This window comes from Rhinopithecus bieti, unplaced genomic scaffold, assembly GCF_001698545.2.
Source record: "Rhinopithecus bieti isolate Rb0 unplaced genomic scaffold, ASM169854v2 scaffold_13710, whole genome shotgun sequence".
Classification (NCBI taxonomy): Eukaryota; Metazoa; Chordata; class Mammalia; order Primates; family Cercopithecidae; genus Rhinopithecus; species Rhinopithecus bieti.
The window spans coordinates 1,438,878-1,463,624 of record NW_016807962.1 but is presented as its reverse complement, the minus strand read 5'-3'; the positions used below and the strand labels follow the sequence as shown (position 1 = coordinate 1,463,624).

The 24,747-nt window shown below is 40.6% G+C and overlaps 1 protein-coding gene across 1 annotated transcript in view; it reads left to right on the top strand.

The window, feature by feature from the left end:
- The window catches only part of CNTRL (centriolin), a 97,674-nt gene that overhangs the window by 51,811 nt on the left and 21,116 nt on the right, over positions 1 to 24,747 (top strand). Inside the window, 13 exon segments of the mRNA XM_017884217.1 lie at positions 3,860 to 4,036; positions 6,616 to 6,750; positions 8,693 to 8,838; positions 9,426 to 9,633; positions 10,127 to 10,306; positions 11,929 to 12,108; positions 12,998 to 13,114; positions 13,399 to 13,540; positions 14,265 to 14,413; positions 16,806 to 16,995; positions 18,290 to 18,603; positions 20,606 to 20,814; positions 22,833 to 23,025. Of these exon segments, the coding sequence (XP_017739706.1) occupies positions 3,860 to 4,036; positions 6,616 to 6,750; positions 8,693 to 8,838; positions 9,426 to 9,633; positions 10,127 to 10,306; positions 11,929 to 12,108; positions 12,998 to 13,114; positions 13,399 to 13,540; positions 14,265 to 14,413; positions 16,806 to 16,995; positions 18,290 to 18,603; positions 20,606 to 20,814; positions 22,833 to 23,025 (2,340 nt within the window).

Sequence of the window (24,747 nt, the reverse complement as noted above, 5' to 3'; positions counted from 1 at the left end):
AGAGATCTGCTGTTAGTCTGATGGGCTTCCCTTTGTGGGTAACCCAACCTTTCTCTCTGACTGCCCTTAACATTTTTTCCTTCATTTCAGCCTTGGAGAATCTGACAATTATGTGTCTTGGGGTTGCTCTTCTCGAGGAGTATCTTTGTGGTGGTCTCTGTATTTCCTGAATTTGAATGTTGGCCTGCCTTGCTAGGTTGGGGAAGTTCTCCTGGATAATATCCTACAGAGTGTTTTCCAACTTGGTTCCATTCTCCCCATCACTTTCAGGTACACCATTCAAACATAGATTTGGTCTTTTCACATAGTCCCATGTTTCTTGGAGGCTTTGTTCATTTCTTTTACTCTTTTTTCTCTAAACTTCTCTTCTTGCTTTATTTCATTAATTCGATCTTCGATCACTGATACCCTTTCTTCCACTTGATCAAATTGGCTATTGAAGCTTGTGCATGCATCACATAGTTCTCATGCCATGGTTTTCAGCTCCATCAGATCATTTAAGGTCTTCTCTATACGGTTTATTCTAGTTAGCTATTCATCTAATCTTTTTTCAAGGTTTTTAGCTTCCTTGCGATGGGTTCAAACATCCTTCTTTAGCTTGGAGAAGTTTGTTATTATTGACCTTCTAAAGCCTATTTCTGTCAGCTCATCAAAGTCATTCTCCATCTGGCTTTGTTCCGTTGCTGGTGAGGAGCTACAATCTTTTGGAGGAGAAGAGGCGCTCTGGTTTTTAGAATTTTCAGCTTTTCTGCTCTGGTTTCTCCCCATCTTTGTGGTTTTATCTACCTTTCGTCTTTGATGTCGGTGACCTCCAGATGGGGTTTTCATGTGGATGTCCTTTTGTTAATGTTGATGCTATTCCTTTCTGTTTGTTAATTTTCCTTCGAACAGTCAGGTCCCTCAGCTGCAGGTCTGCTGGAGTTTGCTGGAGGTCCACTCGAGACCCTGTTTGCCTGGGTGTCACCAGCAGAGGCTGCAGAAGACCAAATATTGCTGCCTGATCCTTCCTCTGGAAGCTTCTTCCCAGAGGGGCACCCGCCTGTATGAGGTGTCAGTTGGCCCCTACTGGGAGGTGTCTCCCGGTTAGGCTACATGGGGGTCAGGGACCCACTTGAGGCAGTCTGTCTGTTCTCTGAGCTCAAACATTATGCTGGGAGAACCACTCCTCTCTTCAGAGCTGTCCGACAGGGACGTTTGAGTCTGCAGAAGTTTCTGCTGCCTTTTGTTCAGCTATGCCCTGCCCCCAGAAGTGGAGTCTACATGTGGAGGCAGAGGCCTTGCTGAGCTGTGGTGGATTCCACCCAGTTCGAGCTTCCTGGCTGCTTTGTTTACCTACTCAAGCCTCAGCAGTGGTGGACGCCCCTCCCCTTGCATGGCTGCTGCCTCACGGTGGATCTCGAGAGTGCTGCACTAGCAGTGAGCAAGGCTCCATGGGTGTGGGACCCGCCGAGCCAGGTGTGGGATATGATCTCCTGGTGTGTTGTTTGCTAAGACCGTTGGAAAAGCACAGTATTTGGGTGGGAGTGTCCTGTTTTTCCAGGTACCATCTTCTGTGAAGGTACAGCTTCACTTGGCTAGGAAAGGGAAATCCCCCGACCCCTTGCACTTCCTGGATGAGTCGATGCCCCGCCCTGCTTCGGATTGCCCTCTGTGGGCTGCACTCCCTGTCCAACTAGTCCCAGTGAGATGAACCAGTTACCTCACTTGGAAATGCAGAAATCACCTGTTGTCTGCGTTGATCACGCTGGGAGCTGTAGACCAAGCTGTTCCTTTTTGGCCATCTTGGAACCGGATTCAATTTTATACACATTTTTATACAGATTTTTTTTCCTGAACCATTTGAAAATCAGTTGTAGACATCATGCTCCTTTGCTCCTAGATATTTCAGTATATATTTCCTAAGAACAAGGACATTTTCTAATATTAACACAGAATAATTATCAAATTTAGGAAATTCAGTATTTTATCAGACTTCATGTTTGCCAGTCTGCTGAGCTTTAAAGGCCTTCTTTCCATTTTCCTATTGTGAAGATGTTTACAGTTATAAGAAAGTTGAAAGAATAGTTTGGTGAACATCTATGAACCCTCTTGGATTCAATAAATATTTTGATTTATTTTCACTTTCTCACAGACACATACTTTTTTCCTTTGCTCATTAGAAAGTTGCAGATACCATAACATCATCCCTTCAACACACATCTTTTTAAGAGCATTTTCCCTCATCACTACAATATCATTATTACACCTAAGGAAATTGACGGTAATTCCCTAATGTCCTCTAATGTCTTTTTTTTTTTTTTTTTTTTTGAGACGGAGTCTTGCTCTGTCACCAGGCTGGAGTGCAGTGGTGCAATCTTGGCTCACTGCAACCTTCACCTCCTGGGTTCAAGTGATTCCCCTGCCTCAGCCTCCTAAGTAGCTGGGACTACAGGTGTGTGCCACCAAATTAGCCAGGCTAATTTTTTTTTTTTTTGTATTTTAGTAGAGATGGTTTTCAGCATGTTGGCCAGTATGGTCTCAATCTCCTGAGTTCGAGCTCCGCCCGCCTTGGCCTCCCAAAGTGCTGGGATTACAGGCATGAGCCACCGTGCCTGGCCCTAATATCCTCTAATATCTGAACCGTATTCAGATTTTCTTTATTGTCCCAAGAATATGTGTGTGTGTGTGTGTGTGCACGTGCGTGTGTAAAATCCAAGCTGGTATTCCCTAGATTGAACCACATTCTGGGTTTGACTGATGGTTTCCTCATGGTTTGTTTAACTTGTATCTCTATCTCTATGTTCTATGTAAAATAGTATCTTAAGTTAACTGCGTTTTCCCCTGATATTACTGGAGAGGCTGATCACCTTTCATTTGGAGAGGCTGATCACCTTTCATTTGCTGTTCAGGTTTCCTCTTCAGTGAATTCCCTATTCATATTCTTTACCTATTTTTTGTTGAATTGTCTTTGCCTTTTCTTAAAGATTTGTAGGAATTCTTTACATATTCTGGATAATAATCTTTCATTGGTTATATGTAGTATCTACATTTTAAACAAGCAGCCCAAATAATTGAGTTGCCAAGTGGTTTTTGGACAGCTCTTTTTAGAAGTTCTCATCATACTATCCTCCTCTTTAATCTATAATAGTTTGATCCCAAGTAAATAGATGAAAGAGGTAATGTTTAATCACAAAACACAAATGGACTAAAATGAATCAGAACCATGGTATGCCAATAAATATGGACTTACATTCTTGTTAGCACTCATTTAAGGTACTCTTATCATCCTTAATATTAGAGAGTGCCAGTCTCATTTTGTTCTTCTGATAAATGAACATGCTATGGTTTAATAGAAAGAGTATGGGCTTTGGAGTCAGAGATCTACATTTATATCCTGACTATCCTTTTTCTAGCTACATAGCCCTATGCAATTTACTTAGATATTCATTCTACAGTTCCTCATCTGTAAAACTGCAAGTTGCCTTATACAGTGATTGTGAAGATACAAAGAATAATGAATATGAAAACATTTTGTCCAACATCAGATGAAAAATAGGCATTAAATCTTATCCTACTCTTTTTTTCCCTTCCTTTCTCCCTCCTTATGTTTTTAGACTCATAAGTATCACAGAACTGGTCCCTTTGAAAAACAGTATGTTGGTAGCTTACTGACTTTCCTGATTACATTTAGCCAGGGTTTTGTTTTCCAACCAGGATATGCACAGCCTGAGGCTTCATGATATTGCTACTGAAAACTTTGTGGCAGGCAGCAGTAGCTGGCCAGCGTTTGGTTTACAGTGCTCAAGTTACTTATAATGCCTTGCAGATGCTTAAGCAGCACAGTGAGGGTTCCATAGTTAAACCCACTGTATCTTTCTAGGAGCTTGCAGAGCTAGAAAGTGCCCTCCAGGAGCAGCATGAGGTGAATGCATCTTTGCAGCAGACCCAGGGAGATCTCAGTGCCTATGAAGCTGAGCTAGAGGCTCGGCTAAACCTAAGGGATACTGAAGCCAACCAGCTCAAGGAAGAGTTGGAAAAAGTAACAAGACTAACCCAGGTAAGTAGGAGCATAAAGCCAACTAGAAACTAAGTACCCTGTGCCTTAAGATATCATCCTTCTTTTATTTATGTCTTAATCTAAAATTAAGCATTTTTTCATACCATGTATATGGAGTGATGAGAAAGGCAGAATTTTAGAGTCAGACATTCCGAGTGCTAATAACTACCCCTGTGTGAACATGGGCAAATCAGTTCATGGCTCTGAGCCTCCCAGCCTTTTCCTCCTCTGTAAAATGGCTTATGGGGAAGACAAATGAGAGAAATGACATGAAAGCACCTGACATCGATACTCAATAAATGCTAGTTTGTTTGTTTTTCCTTCTTAGATCAGGTTTAAGAGACTTTTTTTTTTTTTGAGACGGAGTCTTGCTCTGTTGCTAGGCTGGAGTGCAGTGATGTGATGTCGGCTCTCTGCAACCTCCGCCTCCTGGGTTCAAGCGATTCTCCTGCCTCAGCCTCCTGCGTAGCTGGGACTACAGGTGTGTGCCACCATGCCTGGCTAATTTTTTGTATGTTAGTAGAGATGGGGTTTCACCATGTTGGTCAGGCTGGTCTACAAACTTCCGACCTCAGGTGATCCGCCCACCTCAGCCTCCCAAAGTGCTGGGATTACAGGTAGGGGCCACCGCGCTCGGCCGAGACCTCTTTTAGGTTGATGGTAAGTTGCAGTTTGCTGTCTCCTTTCAGAGTTGGTTGAAAGATCTACTAGTTTAAATTGTACTTGCAAGTTACAGAAAACATATCTAATAAATATTTATTGATTGGCCATTGAGGGCCAGGTGCTGTGGATTCTCTAGGGAAAGCACAGACATGGTCACCATCCTGTGGAGCTGACAGATCTCTGATTGGTAAACTTTAGTCCAGCAGGTGAAACAGGTGTGGAAGAAAGAAAGAGACAGGATTCTTTGGCCAAGGAGGAAGTAGTCAGGGAAGACCACCCTACAGAAATGATGTTTCAGCTGATGACTGATGGATGAGTAGGATTTGGCCATGCAGAGGGGACAAGGTGAAAGGGGTAAAGGTAAGGTATGTGTATTCTAGGCAGAGAGGTGAGGAGAGAGAGCATGTAGTAAGTACATTTGAAGTGCTGAAAGTATGCCTCCAGGATGCCAGGAGCAGGGAGAGGAGTGAGGAAAGAGAACGAGAGGTAAAGGCAGAGAGGCAGGCAGAGGCCAGTTGTAATATATTCTTTATCAGATTAAAAATACAATTTATTAGCCAGATGAGCTGCATCTTCTTTCAGGAAGCCACTTCAACCTTTCCTTTCTGCCTGCTGAAAATCTGGGTTCAGGACTCCAGTTTGGTTTTCCTATAACCTGTGCACAGTAAAGGTATTTATCATGCATATGATGATCATCTGTTTAGATGCTCCTAGATGATCTGTTTGTTTTACCCCAGCTAGACTCAGAGCTCAGTGAATGCACAGATTGTATCTGTTTGTTTCTGTTTTTTCAGTGCCTGGCATATGAGAAGTGTCAATACATGCTTATTTGATAAAAATGAAATAAATAAGATATTTTGAATCTCAGGAATGCATGTAAAAAATAATTCATATGATTAGAAAATGAACTAGAAATATATCTGGTTTATTATAGTAATTATGTATATTCCTTTTCTTATGAGATATCAGATCATCACTTGACAGTTGTCAGGATTGTATTTCTCAAGAGTGCTGAGTTTTGTAGAAGTATAATTGACAAGATTAGAGTCTCAGAAATTAGGAGGTTTTAGGAAAACAATAAAAATAACAGTAAATATTTTAAAATAATAATAAATAAAATTTCTAGATGGCATTTTCCTTAATAAATTCTCCTCTTTTCAAGCCAGACTGTACTAGCTTGAAATACATTGTCCTTTGTACTTTGATTGTCTTTTATTTTCTTCTCAGAAGTCTTGACAAAATTATTTTAAGAGCCTGGCCTTTTCACTGATTCACTTGGTATTGAAAGGGACATTCCCCCTTCCTCAGCACCAAGACTGCCAGGATTGCTCTTCAAACCACACTGAGAATATGAAGCATAACAGGTCTTCTGTCTCTGATCTGAAGATCTGCAGATCTCTGATTGGTAAACTTTAGTTACATGAACTCCCTTGTGATGCTTGATAAGTACAGATTCCTTGGCCCCACCCACCCTAGAGATTGTGATCCAGAATCTCTTTTCTGAGATAGAGGTTAGGTGTCTGCATTTTTAACAGGCATACCTAGTGTTGATACAGTTATTTTGAGGACCACAGTTTGAGAAATACTAGTCTAAGGGAAAGGAGAGCAAAAATTGTTGGATCACTTGCACAACTTTTAAAGGTAGGTGCTTTGGCCCACACCTGAAGATTCTGATTTGTTGTATTTGGGCTGAGCTGATTCCGATGCTTACTCCTTCTTAAGTGTTAATAATAGTTTAAGGATTGTGTGAAAAAAATTATCTTTGGTTTTTAAATTTGGGAGTACAAACATAAAATTGAGTTGTAAAACTATAGCTAGCCAGGGATTGTGTGTATTATGTAAATTTATTTATGCCGTTTAAAATAATAAATTATTGCTGTTTTATACTTTCATGTCATTGCTTCGTATGGTGACAGTTAGAACAATCAGCCCTTCAAGCAGAACTTGAGAAGGAAAGGCAAGCCCTCAAGAAAGCCCTTGGAAAAGCCCAGTTCTCAGAAGAAAAGGAGCAAGAGAACAGTGAGCTCCATGCAAAACTTAAACACCTACAGGTAGAGATTTGTTGTTTTAGAATACATTCTTACACAGAACACCCAAAGATGATGATATCTTTAGTCAGGCACTTAGCAACCTGCTCTAACATGTAGTAAGCAACTTGAATTACTAGACAAAAGGGAATTCTGGGTGGAGCAGCACCATAGCCCCTGTTCTCTTGTGACATTGTTTTAAGATTGTTATTTGTGAATCTCCTTTTGTTTTTATGATGGTGCAAAGAGATAGAGGCAGTGTCAGTAGTAAACAAAATACTGTGTAAACTCATGGGCAAAAGCAGTATCTTGCATTTCTTCTAAAAGTAGATTTATCACCAGACCGAACTAAAATGATCAGATTGGTGCATTCCTCTTCCACTGAAATATCTTTGTAATTATCCAGGAATTTAACTAGAGTGGGTTGCAGTGGGATTTCTTATGTGTAAACAGTTTTCACAATCCTCTTCTCGGAAAGGATGCTATTAAAAATGTAATCATTTTTTATTTGTGGGAATGTATGTCAACATATGTATAGCTGTTCTCACAGTAATCTGCTGAACAAACTGCAGGAAAAACAGGTGGATAGGATTTTTCTGATAATTAAACTCTCAAAGAAGACAGATGTCTGAACAAACAAGTACCTGAATCATCACTCAGATCTCCAAATCTGTGAGGCTGGGGGCCTCTTGGCTAGCTGAGATGGTAGCTGTTATCACCAGAAATAAAAGGGCAGAGTTTATGTGGCTTGGAGGAAGGGTTCCAAAAAAAACCATGTAGGGGGATTTGAGAGAAATAAGACTAAGCTCACACAAATGTTCTTCTTCTAACACTTCAAATGTTTGTTCCTTGAAGTTTAAAGAAATCTCATAACCTAGAATTTAATTTTTACAGCTCTCAGTTCCACTTCTGAAGCAAATATAAAAGATACACATGTTTTCCATTACTATGTGAGGTGTGTGTGTGTGTTGGGTCTTCCTTGAGTTATCATTTTCCGTTTTTAGTATAGAAATTTTCATATAACACAAAACCAGAATACTTATGACCCTTTATTTACCCATTGCCCAACCTAAACAGTTGTCAACATTCATTGTTTCATTTTGTCCACCTCTTTTGTTGCTGGAATATTTTAAAGAAAAATTTTGTACAAACATCTGTCTTTCACCTGCAAATACTTAAGTGTACATCTCTTACAGAAAAGGACTAATATATATTCTTCAGGGGCCTTCTCCAAAGTAGAAAGTGAAGTCAGCTTTCTAGAATGCTTACACGTGTTGTGGGACTAAGTTAGAACTAGATTCTTTGGTTACTTGTCAGCTAACCTCCTGAGTACAAGTTAAACCCACTCTACAATTCTTTGTCAGAAATCATTTAGTTGCAATGAACCAAAACCTACTCACAGTAGCTCAAGAAAGGAGACAGCTTGCTAGGAACCAGAGCTGCTCTGCCTTTGATGTTGATATAGGGGCTTTCTCATTTCTCTTTTTCCATCTCTCCGAGCATTGTTTGTGGCCCAGCATAGACCCCAGCCCTGAGCTGATGTATTTTCAAGTCCAACATTTATATAGACTTGCTGTACTGAATCTTGTTTCAAATTATGGAGAGAATGAGAACCTGTTTTCTGGCTAGTTGATGTGTTGACTGGCCTCAAGTCAGATGATCTGTGGCCAGGATTAGATAGTACTACAGAAAGGGCCGCCTTGGGGCAATTTTACAGATAAAGAGGACTCCAGACGGAACAGGCACTTGAAAACATATTAATTGCATTCTAAATTCTTCATTTCAGTTAACATTGTTACACTGAGTTTGAGGTAGATTACTCATAGGGAAATTTTAGGAATTTCTTTTTACTTGAAAGAGGCATTGTCTGAATTTAGTTCTGTGGTCTAGATATGTTTGTTAGTTCGTTAGTAGTGAAAATATGATGTCATGTAATAGATAATCCCTATTTCATCCCCCTCCATAGGATGACAATAATCTGTTAAAACAGCAACTTAAAGATTTCCAGAATCACCTTAACCATGTGGTTGATGGTTTGGTTCGTCCAGAAGAAGTGGCAGCTCGTGTGGATGAGCTAAGAAGAAAACTGAAATTAGGAGCTGGGGAAATGAAGTAAGGAAAAAGCAAGGCCTCCAAGACTAGAGTGGGCCTCACAACTTGGGAGTTGTGAGTGTGAGGTTCAATGATAAACTCACCTTTCTAAGTTCTGTTGATGGCAAATTTCTTTTGTAAGGTTCTCCTTATAATGTTTTCATGACTGAGACAAAAGATTATTTAATTTTAATTGTCTGCCACTGATAGTTTTTACATTTTGGATCTTTTTTTTTGGTATTTAAGGGTAATTTTTGGTATTTGAGTTATTTTTTCTTGAAAGTTAATTATATATGGTCAGGAAGTAGAGCCACATTATACATTTTAAATAGAGAAGAAACATCAAAAGAAAACATAATTATTTCAAATATATGAAATGGACATTTATTTTTGGAGCAAATATTGTTAGCCTCATATGAGCCTATGGTTTCAGAGTGGCAGCAGTCATTTGATAAAACAATAATTTGCACTTAGGAGATGGTCAGTAAATTGCTATAGATTGACACCAGTCCCTCCACACAGCTTTTTACTCTGGAGCTAATGTTAATAGCATGTTTGCATCAAAAATTAAATGTCACATTTATACCATTTTTCCTCCTCCTTACTAGCATCCATAGTCCTTCAGATGTCTTAGGGAAAAGTCTTGCTGATTTACAGAAACAATTCAGTGAAATTCTTGCACAATCCCAGTGGGAAAGAGATGAAGCACAAGTTAGAGAAAGAAAACTCCAAGAAGAAATGGCTCTGCAGCAAGAGAAACTGGCAACTGGACAAGAAGAGTTCAGGCAGGCCTGTGAGAGAGCCCTGGAAGCAAGAGTAAGAAAAGGACAAGAGGCACCTGGAGGGAAGTGTTTGGCAAATATTAATGTTTTTCAGCAAATTACAATGCTTCCTTTGTCATGTAAATACAACATAATTGTTGTTATTTTCACTTATAACAAGTCAAGCTGGGTGTGACTAAAAAACGCAACCCTGAATGTGGTTATTATGTCAAAGTCAGGCTTGTTTGTGACATTGTGTTTTCCTTGATTTGGAAGCAAAGGCAAGTTATTTTATAATAGGCAGGTAAATAATGCCACATTCCTAGTGTGTTGCCAGAATCTGGTATTTTTTGATGTGATGATTTTAATGAAGAGGCAGACATTCAAATGACTCCTAGAGATCGTTGAAGATAAAACCATTCCTGACAACTCGTTAGTAAATAATTAAGTTACAGCCTATAGTAAAATGGGTGATAATTCATAAAAGTTTTAATTTTCTTAAAATATATTTTGCCTAAAATCATTCTTGAAATTTTATTTCCTCACAGATTAATTTTGATAAGAGGCAACATGAAGCGAGAATCCAGCAACTGGAGAATGAAATTCACTATTTGCAGGAAAATCTTAAAAGTATGGAGGAAATCCAAGGCCTTACAGATCTCCAACTTCAGGAAGCTGATGAAGAGAAGGAGAGAATTCTGGCCCAACTCCGAGAGTTAGAGAAAAAGGTAGGGAAGGCTTGGAAAATGAGACACATAAGTACCTGCTGGCAGTGTTCTGCCCACTGGCAGCTAGGTCAGCTGAGACGGGTGTGATCTGTAGTCACCTCTGGCTGCATTGCTGGCACAATGCTGAACCTGACCTGGGTGGGACCTAGATGCATGTCATTGAATCAAGAACCTAAGACCAGGTGTCGTGGTAGATGGAAACAAGAGAATTTGTAAGGAGTGACTTTCGAGTTAATTAGGTGGTACTTAACAAATGATATTGGGAGGAGTTTGACTCCTTTGAAACCTCTTGTCCAATTGGACACATCCATGGAAAGTTACTTTTAAACTCCTCATCATCCTTTCTAATACGCCTGCCTCTCTTTGATGGCTTTTCTCCATTCCACCTCAACCATCTACTCCCATTGTCACATTCTGGACTTTGTCAAGTTTAAAAATTGCACCCACCTCTGAAATCACAAACTGAAGTGTCTTGCTTTGATCATAACTGCTTATCTTGCTGGCATCCACACACTAAAAATTTCTCAACCTTATTGAGCTTCCAGTTCATTAGCCTCACCCCCACCTTTGCTATCTGTTAAGCCCTTGTCTTTACTTTCTTACTTGTCCAACTTAAATTTTGTGGTCTACCAGCTATAACTTTTTTTTTTCTCTACAAATATCCTCAAGTCCCTTGTCCTTTTCTACTGTTTTATTTCCCTGACAAAACTGAAGCTCTCTGCTTTCTTTGGGCCTGCACTTACACTGGGTGTTCCTGGAGAAAAAAGTCACCCATCCAGTATAGTGGTGTCATTAAAAACTTATAGTTACCAATCTCAAATGGACAATATGACCCTTTCCTGTGGTGATCTTCCTCTCCCATGCCTCACTGTTTCACACCTTCTCATCCTCACACCTGTCGTCTGCTTTCTCCCAGCCTCAGTGAATGACTTGCTTTATCCTTCACTGAGAAGCCATCAGTTTCCAAGTCCTGTTGAATCCGTCTCTAAAATATATCTGGAATATATGACCTTTTTCCTTCTCTGATGCTAGACACTTGTGCTGTCATCATCTCTCTTCTGGATGACTGCTGTGGCTGTCTGATCGATCTGTCACTTCTACTCATGACCCTGCTCTCCAGAGCTGCCAAGATGCTCTTTCTAAAATGTCAAGTGGCTATAATCAGTCTCCCCTCCTGTAGCTTCCTTTGTTCTTAGGATTAAGACCAAAATTCTTAAGCCTACGAGGCCTACATGATTTGCCTCTGTTTAGATCTCTACTTTTCTCACTGTGCTTCTCCTTTCAGTTGCTCAAAAATGCTAAATTCTTTTACTAACACCCTATGCCCAAGGCCTGATTTCAAAGGCAGGTTCATCCATGCCTTAGTGGTAGTGCCAGGAAATGTTTTTCCAATAAATGGAAGAAGTTATGACCACTAAGATTCTTGACCAAGAAGACCTAGTTCAAGTTTCTCACAGTTTTGAGATCTATTATTTATTCAGTGGATATATGTGGAGTACCTCCTGTGTATCAAGTATTGTTCTAGGCAGCAGTGAACAGAGTCCCTACCCTCCTGGAGCTTACATCTGAATTCATTCCTGCCAAATAATTCATCTGTTTAATTAATGTTTCTTTTATTTTAGAAGAAACTTGAAGATGCCAAATCTCAGGAGCAATTTTTTGGTTTAGATAAAGAACTGAAAAAACTGAAGAAAGCTGTGGCCACCTCTGATAAGCTAGCCACAGCTGAGCTCACCGTTGCCAAAGACCAGCTGAAGTCCCTTCATGGAACTGTTATGAAAATTAACCAGGAGCGAGCAGAGGTGAGTTCACATGTACAGAACAGGTTTCCATCAATGAGGCTGCTGTCAACAAACGTGGCAACTTGTATTATTGATCTTGTTATAAACATTGGTTATTTTATAAACCACTGTAAAGTTGTCTGTTTTTCTTAAGACCTACAGATTATATTACAACCCCCAATAATTTATTTTGTGCTGCCATGGATCCTGCATTCTACTGAGCCCTGAAAGGAATCATCAGATAAACATACTATCCCTACCTTTATGTGTAAGGATCTGCTAGGGGGGTAGCTGTCAATATCCACCTGGACAAGGGTTCTTTTTAGTAGAGACGGGGTTTCACCCTGTTAGCCAGGATGGTCTCGATCTCCTGACCTCGTGATCCGCCCGTCTCGGCCTCCCAAAGTGCTGGGATTACAGGCTTGAGCCACCGCGCCCGGCAAGGACAAGGGTTCTTGAAGGATTGTCATATAATCCCTCTGAATCTCAAATTTTTCATCTTGTGCAGTCATGTGAAAATGTTACTTCATAGTATGACTCCTTACTGAGCTAATGGCTGTACCGTGCTTTATAGGATGCAAATGCTAATAAGATTAAGATAGCAGATCATAGGAGACAAAAATATCTAATGATGAGAGCCCATAGAGACATAATCATGGAAGACTGTAGTAAAAGTACAAAAGTAAAAAAGTTAGCCTTTGCTCTTTCTGATGTCGCACCTTGGGGTTGGGGGCTGGGCAGGCTGCCCAACAATGGGGACAACACAGGAGAAGGTGGGGCTTGGGTGTCCATTTTTATGAACAGCCTGGTAGGCAATGTGATGAAAGCAGAGGAATCAATCCAAGAGGAAGAAATGGAGAAAACAACCTGTGATAGCAGTGGTGCCTTTCTCATACCTTTGTCCCAGTAGGAGTTGCAGGAAGCAGAGAGGTTCAGCAGAAAGGCAGCACAAGCAGCCAGGGATCTGACTCGAGCAGAAGCTGAGATTGAACTCCTGCAGAATCTCCTCAGGCAGAAGGAGGAGCAGGTCAGTGTTGGTACCCAGAGACCTCCCCTTTATCAGATTCTTATCAGTTCCTAAAAGACAAAATTACTGTAGGTGATGTCTCAAAGAATTCTGAAGTGCAGTCAATAGTTAATCAGTACTTTATCGTCTACTGTGTGCCAGGCTTGGTGCAGTTTCCAAGTAATGCAGTTTCCTCACTGGGAAAGTGTAAATAAATATTATAGAATCATAATCAAGTTGAAAGGATAAATGTGTTTGGGAAAGAATGAATTCATTGGCAACTTTGTGTGATTTTTTTAAAATAGTTTCGACTTGAGATGGAGAAAACAGGTGTAGGTACTGGATCAAACTCACAGGTCCTAGAAATTGAGAAACTGAAAGAGACAATGGAACGACAAAGGATAGAGATTGCAAGGCTGCAGAATGTACTAGACCTCACCGGAACTGGTAAAGGATTGGGCTTTGATTTTTGGCAGTGGTTTTGTAGTTGTAAAATTAAATCATCTTGTTTGTTTTTTACCTTTAACTGTTACAAATCAATTCCATGCTTGATTTAGAGAGCTGTGGTAATTAGCTTAATAAGTAAAATCAGATAATTTTAAAAGTATTTTCTGTAAGTGTGTTACTGGGGGACTTGGTTGCCAAGACAGGAGTTTCGTATTTGTGGCCGGGCGCAGTGGCTCACGCCTATAATCCTAGCACTTTGGGAGGCACGGTGGGTGGATCACTTGAGGTCAGGAGTTCGAGACCATCCTGGCCAACCTGGTGAAACCCTGTCTCTACTAAAAAATACAAATATTAGCCGGGCGTGGAGGTGGGCACCTGTAAACGTAGCTACTCGGGAAGCTGAGGCAGGAGAATCACCTGAACCTGGGAGGCGGAGGTTGCAGTGAGCCAAGATTGGGCCACTGCACTCCAGACTGGATGACAGAGTGAGACTCTGTCTCAAAATAAAGAAAAAGAGGGCTTTGTATTTGTAATTTCAAAATAAATAATGTTTACAAATCAGTTTATTTGCTTTTTTTTTTTTTATTTACCAAAGGGCAGACTGAAAGTCAGCTTTGAGGAACTGATAAAATTAATTGGCTCTCATGGAATCTCTTTTATATTTTGAGAAAGAAAGGAAGTAAATGATTTCATATCAATTTCATAGAATGACTTTTCTTTACAGACAACAAAGGAGGCTTTGAAAATGTTTTAGAAGAAATTGCTGAACTTCGACGTGAAGTTTCTTATCAGAATGATTACATCAGCAGCATGGCAGATCCTTTCAAAAGACGAGGCTATTGGTACTTTATGCCACCACCACCATCATCAAAAGTAGGAATTCTGTGGTGTTGGGAATGTATACTGAATTTTCTTGAAGAAAGTGTGACATTGTCCCCTTCCCCAAATTTATGAGCAGGTACCAAAAATGACATTTCTATGCTAAGCAGTGCATTGAGGTTCTATAGTGTTTTTAATATTTGAGATGAAAATAGGGCTTTCTTGGGGAAGGTGACAGTTGGCTGTTCATACTCAAGTGGTATGTGTTAAGGTCCATGAATGAGGATGCTGTAAGGGGAGAAGGTGATTTGAGCCCAGAGAGCCTGCTGAAATGGGCATAGAATTGTGCAGAACCTCCGACAGAAAAAAAGGCACCTGAATTTCATGTCCTTTTAACAAACATTCATTCAGTGCTTACTGAAGCCTAGGCCAAGTGGTAGGCAGTGGTGAGGCATCATATTGAATGGTAAAGCCCCTGCTCTCAAAGAGCTCATTGGCCATGCCAGCATAATTGCAAAATGGTGACAACAGACCTGACCTGTATTCTCTAGTTGCAGAGAGATGTTAAGGAATCATCTGATGGGAAGTTCAGGAAGGAATGCTTCTCAAGCAGTGGTGTGGAGTCAGCACTTAACAAGCAGTGAGCGATGGACTTTTAGGAGGGAGGAAACAGCTTGTATGGAAGAGGAGAGTTACTGGCTTAGCAAAGACAAGTAGCTTTGTGGGGCTAGAGGGTTTATAGGAACAGTGTCAGATGAGGCTGAAAAGTAGATTGGGGTCATGATTTTTTATTTTTTTATTTTTTTGAGGTGGAGTCTTGCTGTGTCCCCCAGGCTGGAGTGCAGTGGTGTGATCTCAGCTCCCTGCAGCCTCCGCCTCCTGGATTCAAGCAATTCTCCTGTGTTAGCCTCCTGAATAGCTGGGATTATAGGCACGCGCCACCATGCCTGGCTAATTTTTACATTTTTAGTAGAGACAGGGTTTTGCCATGTTGGCCAGGCTGGTCTCAAACTCCTGACCTCAGGTGATTTGCCCACCTCGGCCTCCCAAGGTGCTGGGATTACAGGCATGAGCCATCACCGTGCCCGGCCTGAGGTCATGCTTTTTTTAAAGGGCCTTAGAATCTCTTACACTTAATTATATAGGCCATGGAAAATGGGTTGTGTACTAAAATGATCAGAGCTGTAGTTTAGGAATAATATTCTGGCTAGTACAGAGACTATACTTGTGGTAGGGTGAGCTTTCCGCGGGGCTCTTTGAACTGATTGAGGTAAAAAGTAGAAGCCAGAGCTAGATCAGTGGATCTGGGAAAGAGGAGATGAGATTAAAAGATGTTAAAGAGAAATGGTCAGAGCCTGGCACCTGAATGTGGGAAGTGAGAAGAAAACTGGGGCCTGAATGTGGGAAGTGAGGAGAAGACTGTAGGCTATATTCATCCAAAGCAGAGGGGGTCCTAGTGCCATCCTGCTAGAATCAGCCGATGAGCAATAGTCAGGGAGAAGCAGCTCAGACACACTAGGATCCCAGGGCTGTGTAGATTTAACCAGACCCCTGAAGAGCAGAATCTTAGATTCTCCCAGCAATCCTAAAGGAAGCCAACTCCTTGGTACAACCAGAGTTGGAGGTGGAAGCAGTATAAATTAGAGCAAAACATATAAGCCTGAGCTGGGTGAGGGTTTAGAGAATGTACCTACAGACTGGGAAGGAGAAAGAGGGTAGCAGAGTAGAGCTTTAAAGCCATGCCAAGCTCCCAGGACAACAGAAGACTGGTGTCCCCAGATTTCTTCGAAGTTCACAGGTTTCCTTTGCCTCAGTTGCTGGGCCATTAAGGATGAGGTTAAAAACAAAACAAAACAAAAAACCACTAGGAAAAATTACTACAGAGAGAACAGAGGCTGACACCCAGGAGTCTGATCACTATGGAGAACTTACTTTCATTTCTGTCTCCTGGGGAGTCGCTGCATAAAATTAACCCAGTCAAACTGCCAGATAACATGCTTTTTCCATTTTGGTATGGCCAAGGACTTGTGATGTCTAGAAAATTGTACCAAAAGAGAGGATAGGAGATGGGTGTTTTCAAATGGCTTTTGAAAGGATAAATAGACATTAATTTGGTTGCTTTTGCCACACTTTGAGCCCTTCACTTTCACAGACCAGTCTGATGTGACCCCAGCCATTACCCACACAGCCCTCCTTTCTGCATGGCTTCCCTGACACTGCCATATTGATCAAGTCCAGAGGGATGTCAATAAGCTGAATTGTGTATGGAACTGCAGTTTATGTGACCGTGTAATCACCTCACTTCTGTGAAAAATAAGGATAATAAAAAGAAACCAAGTTCTTTCTCAACCTTGCTACATGTCAACTTTGCTCTAGACTTTGACATTTCTTAAAATCAGCCTTTCCATTTGTAATAGATAGTGTGCTTTGCTGTCATTTGTTTTAGGTTTCCAGCCATAGTTCCCAGGCCACCAAGGACTCTGGTGTTGGCCTTAAGTACACAGCCTCAACTCCTGTTAGAAAACCATGCCCTGGGCAGCAGGATGGGAAGGAAGGCAGTGGACCTCCCCCTGCCTCAGGATACTGGGTTTATTCTCCTATCAGGAGTGGGTTACATAAATTGTTTCCAAATAGAGGTAAGTCAAATCACATAGGAAAGTTGCATTTCTCTTGCCCGTTTAATAACCTTTTATTGATTCCCTGAAATCCCTAAGTCACAGTCCAGACTCCTTAGCTAGCTCCATAAGGTCTTCTGTGATCTGGTCTTGGCCAGTGACCTCTTGTCGTCATTTTAAACCCTGTCTGGAATGTCCTTCCTCCTTCCCCTCCCATGCTGCTGCCTACTTATCCTTCAGCAAGACCTAGGTCCTCAAACAATGCTCCTAAATGGAGCCTTCTTCCACCCTGCTTTACCCAGGCTGACTAAGCAGCCTCTTTGACTGTACTGGAGCACGGTGTCTTGTGTCTGTGCGTCATGGCATTAATCTCACCTTCCTAAAATGAAGTGTTATGGGTCTGTCTTCCAAAGCTCTGGGGAAGAGTCAGACCTGAGTAAATCTTTTTCACTTATTAGCTGTGTGGTCTTCGGCTAATTATTTAGCTTCTGAAACTGTTAATCTGTAAAATGTGAATATGACCTTCTGAGAATTTGTTCATTCAGAAACTTTTTTTTTTTTTTGAGATGGAGTTGCACTCTGTCACCGGGCTAGAGTGCAGTGGCACCATCTTGGCTCATTGCAACCTCTGCCTCCCAGGTTCAAGTGATTCTGTCTCCTGCTTCAGCCTCCCGAGTAGCTGGGATTATAGGCGTGCACCACCATGCCTGGCTAATTTTGTATTTTAGTAGAGATGGAGGTTTCACCATATTAGACAGACTGGTCTCCAACTCCTGACCTCAAGTGATCCACCTGCCTCGGCCTCCCAAAGTGCTGGGATTACAGGCATGAGCCATGCATGTGGCCAGGAAGTGTTTATTGAGTGTTTGTTGTGTGCCTGTGTTCTAGGTTCTCTGTTGTCAGTGATCAGCAAACATATTTTCTGGTTTTAGGGCAGATAAGTTAGTAAGCTATCACATTGGAGAGTGTTAAATGTCATGACAGTGGTAAACTCTGAGTGCTGTGAGATCTTGTATGTAGCATGAATTAGATACCCAGATGGTCACTTAATAAATTAATGAATAAATAAATGAATGCAGAAACAAACCAACAGATAAACATAAGAAAAACTCAAGTATCAGCCATAGAAAATACTTTGAATCCATGTTTTGAGCTGCTTTTCAAAAGTAGTTTTGACCTTATTTTCAGTTTTATTCTCACATCTCCAGTATCTTGGCTTAAATGCTGCTGTTCTCTACTAAATTTGTTTACCTGGTAAACCATGGGGGTAAAACACTCTTTTGTTTAATAAACTCTTCTGTTTGTTTCTTTGAAGATGCAGACAGTGGAGGAGATAGTCAGGAAGAGAGTGAGCTGGATGACCAAGAAGAACCCCCATTTGTGCCTCCTCCTGGATACATGAAGTATACTGTGCTTCCTGATGGTTCTCCTGTACCCCAGGGCATGGCCCTGTATGCACCACCTCCTCCCTTGCCAAACAATAGCCGACCTCTCACCCCTGGCACTGTTGTTTATGGCCCACCTCCTGCTGGGGCCCCCATGGTGTATGGGCCTCCACCCCGCAACTTCTCAATCCCCTTCATCCCTATGGGTGTGCTGCATTGCAACGTCCCTGAACACCATAACTTAGTAAGTGGAAAGACATACAACTCTCTTTCCACACTGCTTCCATGGGTGACTGATAAGGGTATATACTTAATGAGTTGACCTGTTTATGACTGTATTATATGGCAATGGTGTGTTTGTAAGGCTGATGTTTAGAACTGTGCAAGCATTTTCTTACTAAAATTTCTCTTCTAAAAGCAATGGCGTGTGCCTATAGTCCGAGCTACTCAGGAGACTGAGACAAGAGGTTTGCTTGAGCCCAGGAATTCAAGGCCAGCCCCGGTAACAGCAAAAAACAAAAAACAAAAAAACAAAAATATCATGTACAGGAGTTAGGGTTTCAGGCCAATCACAAACCTGGATCAGCCATTTAATAAATGTTTTCAGTCCAGAAATTTACCATTTTTACAAAGCTTATATATTTTTCTATTGACAGGTATTATATTAATGTGTATGTATATATTCACTTACTAGTGCCTGTACTTGTACACATACACATGTGTATAATATGAGTGTATACACATACATGTATGTGCACGTGTATGAACACAGGTATGGACAGCATACAATAAGGTTTTGGTGGGGATTATCTCTAGGTAGTAGGATTTATTTATTTTTTATTTTCATAGTTTATATTTTGGTGGGGATAAGGTTTTGGTGGGGATTATCTCTAGGTGGTGGGATTTATTATTTATTGTCATAGTTTATATTTTATTGTACACAATATTTTGTATTCTGTTTTTCCTACTTAATGTTATAAGCATTTGCCCATGGTTTTATAAATGTCTTTAAACAGTATTTTAATGACTGTACAACATTTCTATATTTGTAGGTACTGTAGCTGACTCTAAATTCTTACTGTATCTCTTATTCTTAGGCTAGATTCTAAGAAATAATTATTTCCTAATCACTGGATTACTTCCTTTTTCTTTTTTCTTTCTTTTTTTTTTTTTTGAGACAGACTTTCTCTCTGTCGCCCAGGCTGGAGTGCAGCGGCGCAATCTTGGCTCACTGCAACTTCTGCCTCCCCGGTTCAAGCGATTCTCCTGCCTCAGCCTCCCGAGTAACTGGGATTAGAGGCACCCACCACCATGCCCGGCTAATTTTTATATTTTTAGCAGAGACGGGGTTTCACCATGTTGGCCAGGCTGGTCTCGAACTCCTGACCTTGAGTGATCGCCTGCCTCGACCTCCCAAAGTGCTGGGATTACAGCCCAGCCTCATTAGATTACTTTCTGACTTTTTGGTTCTAGAGAAATAAAATACAATCTAAGCTCCTCCTTCAGACTCAGAACACCTGGAGCCTTTGTTTTTTCCTTCCTCTCTTGACAGATTGAGTGGAAGATAAACTAGGACACATCAAGTCCACCAGTACCATTGTAATAAGTCAGACTAGTTTTAGAGGGTCTGTGTGCATTTACAAGTTTAACTATAGTAGTCACTCATACTCTCTTGCAGTTTTTTCTTGCACATTGTAATTTGTAACAATTTCTTTCTATTCAGCATTTATTGATAATCTCTTAAACTGGTTCTTTTACTCTCCAAGCTTACCGGGCGGTTTCTATAGTTTCTCAGGTGCACTTTTATACTTCCCTACGTTTGCATATGTTACTTCTTCAGCCTAGGTCTTTCCTCTTTCATTCATTCTTCAAAACCCAGGCAAAACACCTCTTCCTCTGGGCAGACCTCTCAGAAAACGTTTCTCCCATGTGTCCAGAGGAGGGAGAGACTTCTGTCTAGAAAGTCTTCTGTGCTAGACACCGAACTCTTTGGAGGCAGAGGTTATCCACAAGAGGCTTGGCGAGTGTTTCTCAATCATAGTCGGACTGTTTGAAAAATTAAAGGTTCTATTTGTCCAGCAATTTCATCCGTGACATTTCACTTTTTATACCAAAGTCTTAGAATCTACCATCATTTTTTGGGTCATTGATACCACTTTAACCACAGTTAATTTCAGCTTTTGGCAGGAAAGAGAGGAAACATCCTGTGATGTTTCAGCTCTGCGTTTTTCCCCTTCTTCATTCAGGAGAATGAAGTTTCTAGATTGGAAGACATAATGCAGCATTTAAAATCAAAGCAGCAGGAAGAACGGTGGATGAGAGCATCCAAGCGGCAGTCCGAGAAAGAAATGGAAGAACTGCATCATAATATTCATGATCTTTTGCAAGAGAAGAAAAGCTTAGAGCGTGAAGTAGAAGAATTACATAGAACTGTCCAGAAACGTCAACAGCAAAAGTAATTAATATATTTTTTATAATTCAGACAAATGCGATATTAGTTCATTAATGCTGTCGAATAGAACTTTCTGTAATCTTGGAATGTTCTTGATCTTCTGTCCAAAACAGTAACCACAAGCTCAATGTGGCTGTTGAGCACTTGAAATGTGGCTGATGGAGCTGAGGAACAAAATTTAATTTCAATTAATTTAATAGCCACATATTGAGTACCACATTGAGCAATACAGTTCTGAGTTCTTTTGGCCAATAATACAAATCAGTTCTTCTTGTAGTCCCCCTTGAAGAGTGGTATAACCATTTCCCTTCTCCAGTTACCCTAGCTAAAAATATGGCAGGGGTTCTCAACTCTTTCTCTTCTGTTACTCTCCTATTCTTCCAGTTGGTCTCTAAATCCTGCTGACTGCGTCCAGAGAGCTCTCAAACTGGTCCCTTTCTGTCATCTCCCCTTCTCTAGCTTTTAATTACTCTCATCCTAGCGATTGTAATAGTTTCCACACTGGCCTTCCATGTCTTCTCTCTTGGTCTACACTGTATCTTGACACACTGCAAATCGACTGTTCCACTTTCCCGTGTGATTCTCAGTCCCATCAGAATATACACAGCCCTTCTCCATCTGAAACCCACCTGTCTTTTTCTTTTATCACAGTGTTGGGTCTGGCTCACTCCTTTCCTGTGGTTTCCCTGAACACTACATTTTCTCCTGCCTCTATACCTTTGCTTGTACTGTCTTCTCCCTGCTGACCCCCCTGCCTAACTCCAGCATGTCTTCAAAATAAAGGTCAGAGATCCCCTCTCTTTTATTTCCTCGTTAAAAAGCCTATTTCTTCTCAGGTGCCCACAATTCAAGGTTAGCAACCTTGGTCATAGCACTGTTCACACAATGTTGTGGGGAGCCCAGGAGCTCCTTGAAGGCAGTAGCTGGACCTCCATCTCTGTGTCCCATCACCTGTCATAGGGTCACTTAGTGAAGGCAGCATCTGTTGATTGGGTTAATTATGCAAAAGCCTATCTGTTGCAGAAGTCCATGAATTATGACAGTTCCCCAGTTTTTGTCATTTAACCCAGACTGGCCCAGACCCCAGGGTGGTAGGGAGGCCTGCAGAGAACACAAGTAAGAAAGACGTGGTTGCTGCCATCTAGCAGCAGACATGTGACTAACAGTCTTGGCAAGTGAAAGCAAGGGCCACACCTAAAAGATAGGGGCTAGACGTTTGAAGGTTAGTCAGATGGTTGTATCTGTTATTTTTGTGAGTATACACATTGGAGAGTGGAATTTTTTTATTCTGAGGTATTTTGGAGGGAGGTGATAGGGTGGTAGGATCGCCACTTCTTTTCATAGTTATAAAAGTGTAATAAATACTATTCTAGGAAGTTTGGATAACACAAAAATGTTCCAAGAAGAAAGTAAAAATCATATGTATGCCTTCATTTAAAGAGAATCTGTTAAATGTTGAATTTATTTTCATATTTTCTGTCATGCAGTGATAATCTAATTTTTAAATAATTTTGTCATGTTAGCCTTAAGATATTGAATTGTGTGTCATGGTTTTTGATATGTCAAATGTTGTCACCAGAGTTTTACTTTAGCCGAATGGAATAAATCACAAAATCAGGTAGTCTTCAGGGCAGCCTATAAACTGCCCTTGAAGGATAGTTTTGAGGGAATGGATGAATATTGTGGTAGTGGTTTGCTTTATTTTTGTACCTCAAGAGAATAGAAGTATCAACATTTTCTTGGTCAAGAGATGACAACACAATAATCTTTGTTGTTATATTTAAAAGGGCAAACAATTCCATGTCATGCATTTTACAGATTATGCATTTATTGCCAATAAGAATTCCATGTTTAATAAAATGGTAAACATAGACCTTGAACAGAATCAAATGTAGCAGTCTTTCTTATCTATTCTCATATAAAATTAGAAAATCATTGTAGATCTTTTTAGTAGTTAGGCTACAAGTACCTATGTTGTCTACATTTACAATTTTTTAATGGGTATGTATATTATTTTTTAGGGACTCCATTGATGGAAATGTTGAGAGTCTTATGACTGAACTAGAAATAGAAAAATCACTCAAACATCATGAAGATATTGTAGATGAAATTGAGTGCATTGAGAAGACTCTTCTGAAACGTCGCTCAGAGCTGAGGGAAGCTGACCGACTCCTGGCAGAGGCTGAGAGTGAACTTTCATGCACTAAAGAAAAGGTATGTCTTGTTGTGGTTTGGGGTGTGAGCTCAGTGTGGGTGAGTCAGCTTACTATCTGCATGAAGGATTAGAAAGAGAATGTGTGTGCAAAGAGGACAGTTGTCCAAGTCAGACATCCAGGTTCCAGGCTGGACTCTGCTAGTTAAGGAGATATGAGAATTTGTGCAAGTCATACAAGTCCCCTGGCTTTGCTTTTCTTATCTTTAAATTCAGGCTAAGAATATGTAGGCTTTTCAGCATGGATTAAATAAAACAGCATATTTAAAATTCCTGAAGTTACTTAGTTCCTAGCACACCCCACCTCCTTATCCTGTGCGTCTTTTATATCTAATTATTTGGATTCTGCTGTGTTTTTTGAAATAGGTCAATCTTTATATTCTTATTAAACTACAATGGACCTCACAAGTATTACTTTGGTCTTCAAGTTGATAATGATACAAAATATTTTTTGGTCTGAGATAATATTCTTTTATTTTTTGAGATGGTGTCTCACCTAGGCTGGAGTGGAGTGGTACAATCTCAGCTCACTGCAACCTCTACCTCCCTGGTTCAAGCGATTCTCCTGCCTCAGCCTCCTGAGTAGAGATGGGGTTTCACCATGTTGGCCAGGCTGGTTTTGAATTCCTGGCCTTGTGATCCTGCCTCGGCTTCCCAAAGTTCTGGGATTACAGGCGTGAGCCACTGCACCTGGCCCGATAATATTCTTTAGACTACAACACAGAGGGAAGTTGGGGAGAAAAAGGAGTTACCTGTTATTGAGCCACTGCTATGGCTATGCATGGCCATTTTGTAAATGTTTCGTTTAACTTTCCTGGCAGCCCTGTAAGATGATGTTAGCTTGGTTTACTGATGTAGCTCAGAGAGGCTCATTACTGGCCCAGGGTCACATAGCCAAGGACTCTTTTAATTAGATGAGAATTCCAGGATGGAAAGAGTTCCTTACCCACATGAAACACCTCAGGAACTATTATTTTTATTTTGCTATTTCAACATGAATATATTTAAATTAAAAGCAATCTATTACCTGGGAACTAAATTGTTTATTAAAGAAATTCTGTGAGTAATTAAGAATGGAAAAAGTCCTTTTCTTTTCAGATGAGCTGTTCCTTCTGTTGTCATATGTTGGATTACTGTGAGAGAAAATAGATGTGAGCAGAACTAGAGGAAAAAAAATCACTGTTATAATAATATATAATAAGATATATTATTTTGATGATATATCTTCAAAATATCAGTGGTATATTTTGATTATATATTTTGGTATATTTTTGTTATATATTAACATATATAGGTGTATATATATATAAAATCATCAAAAGAAAATTGATGGCAGTGGTAGTAGGCAGAGGTAGTAAGTGAACCAAGGCTGATAAGTTCTTTCACCTTCATCCTCCCAAAATGACTCAGGGAGGCAGCTTGGTAAGGAGGAGGAGAGAGAAAATAGTGGCGTTTTGTAAGGAGTGTGCCAGACGCATTAAAACCTGACATAGAAGGAGACAAAAAACTATTTGGTGGCTTTTCTGGAATGCCTAGCGAGTTTTGTCCAGTGCTTTGCTGATGAAACTGACAGAAACAAGCTATCTGAAATGGAAAGACGTATGGTGAAATATGTAGCTCTCTGGGAGCTTGCCAACCCTTTTGCATGCACACAGATATTTAATAGACAAATTTAACATACGGACTCCTCTGGCTTTAGTACAATGGCAGACTTCAGTGTTTTT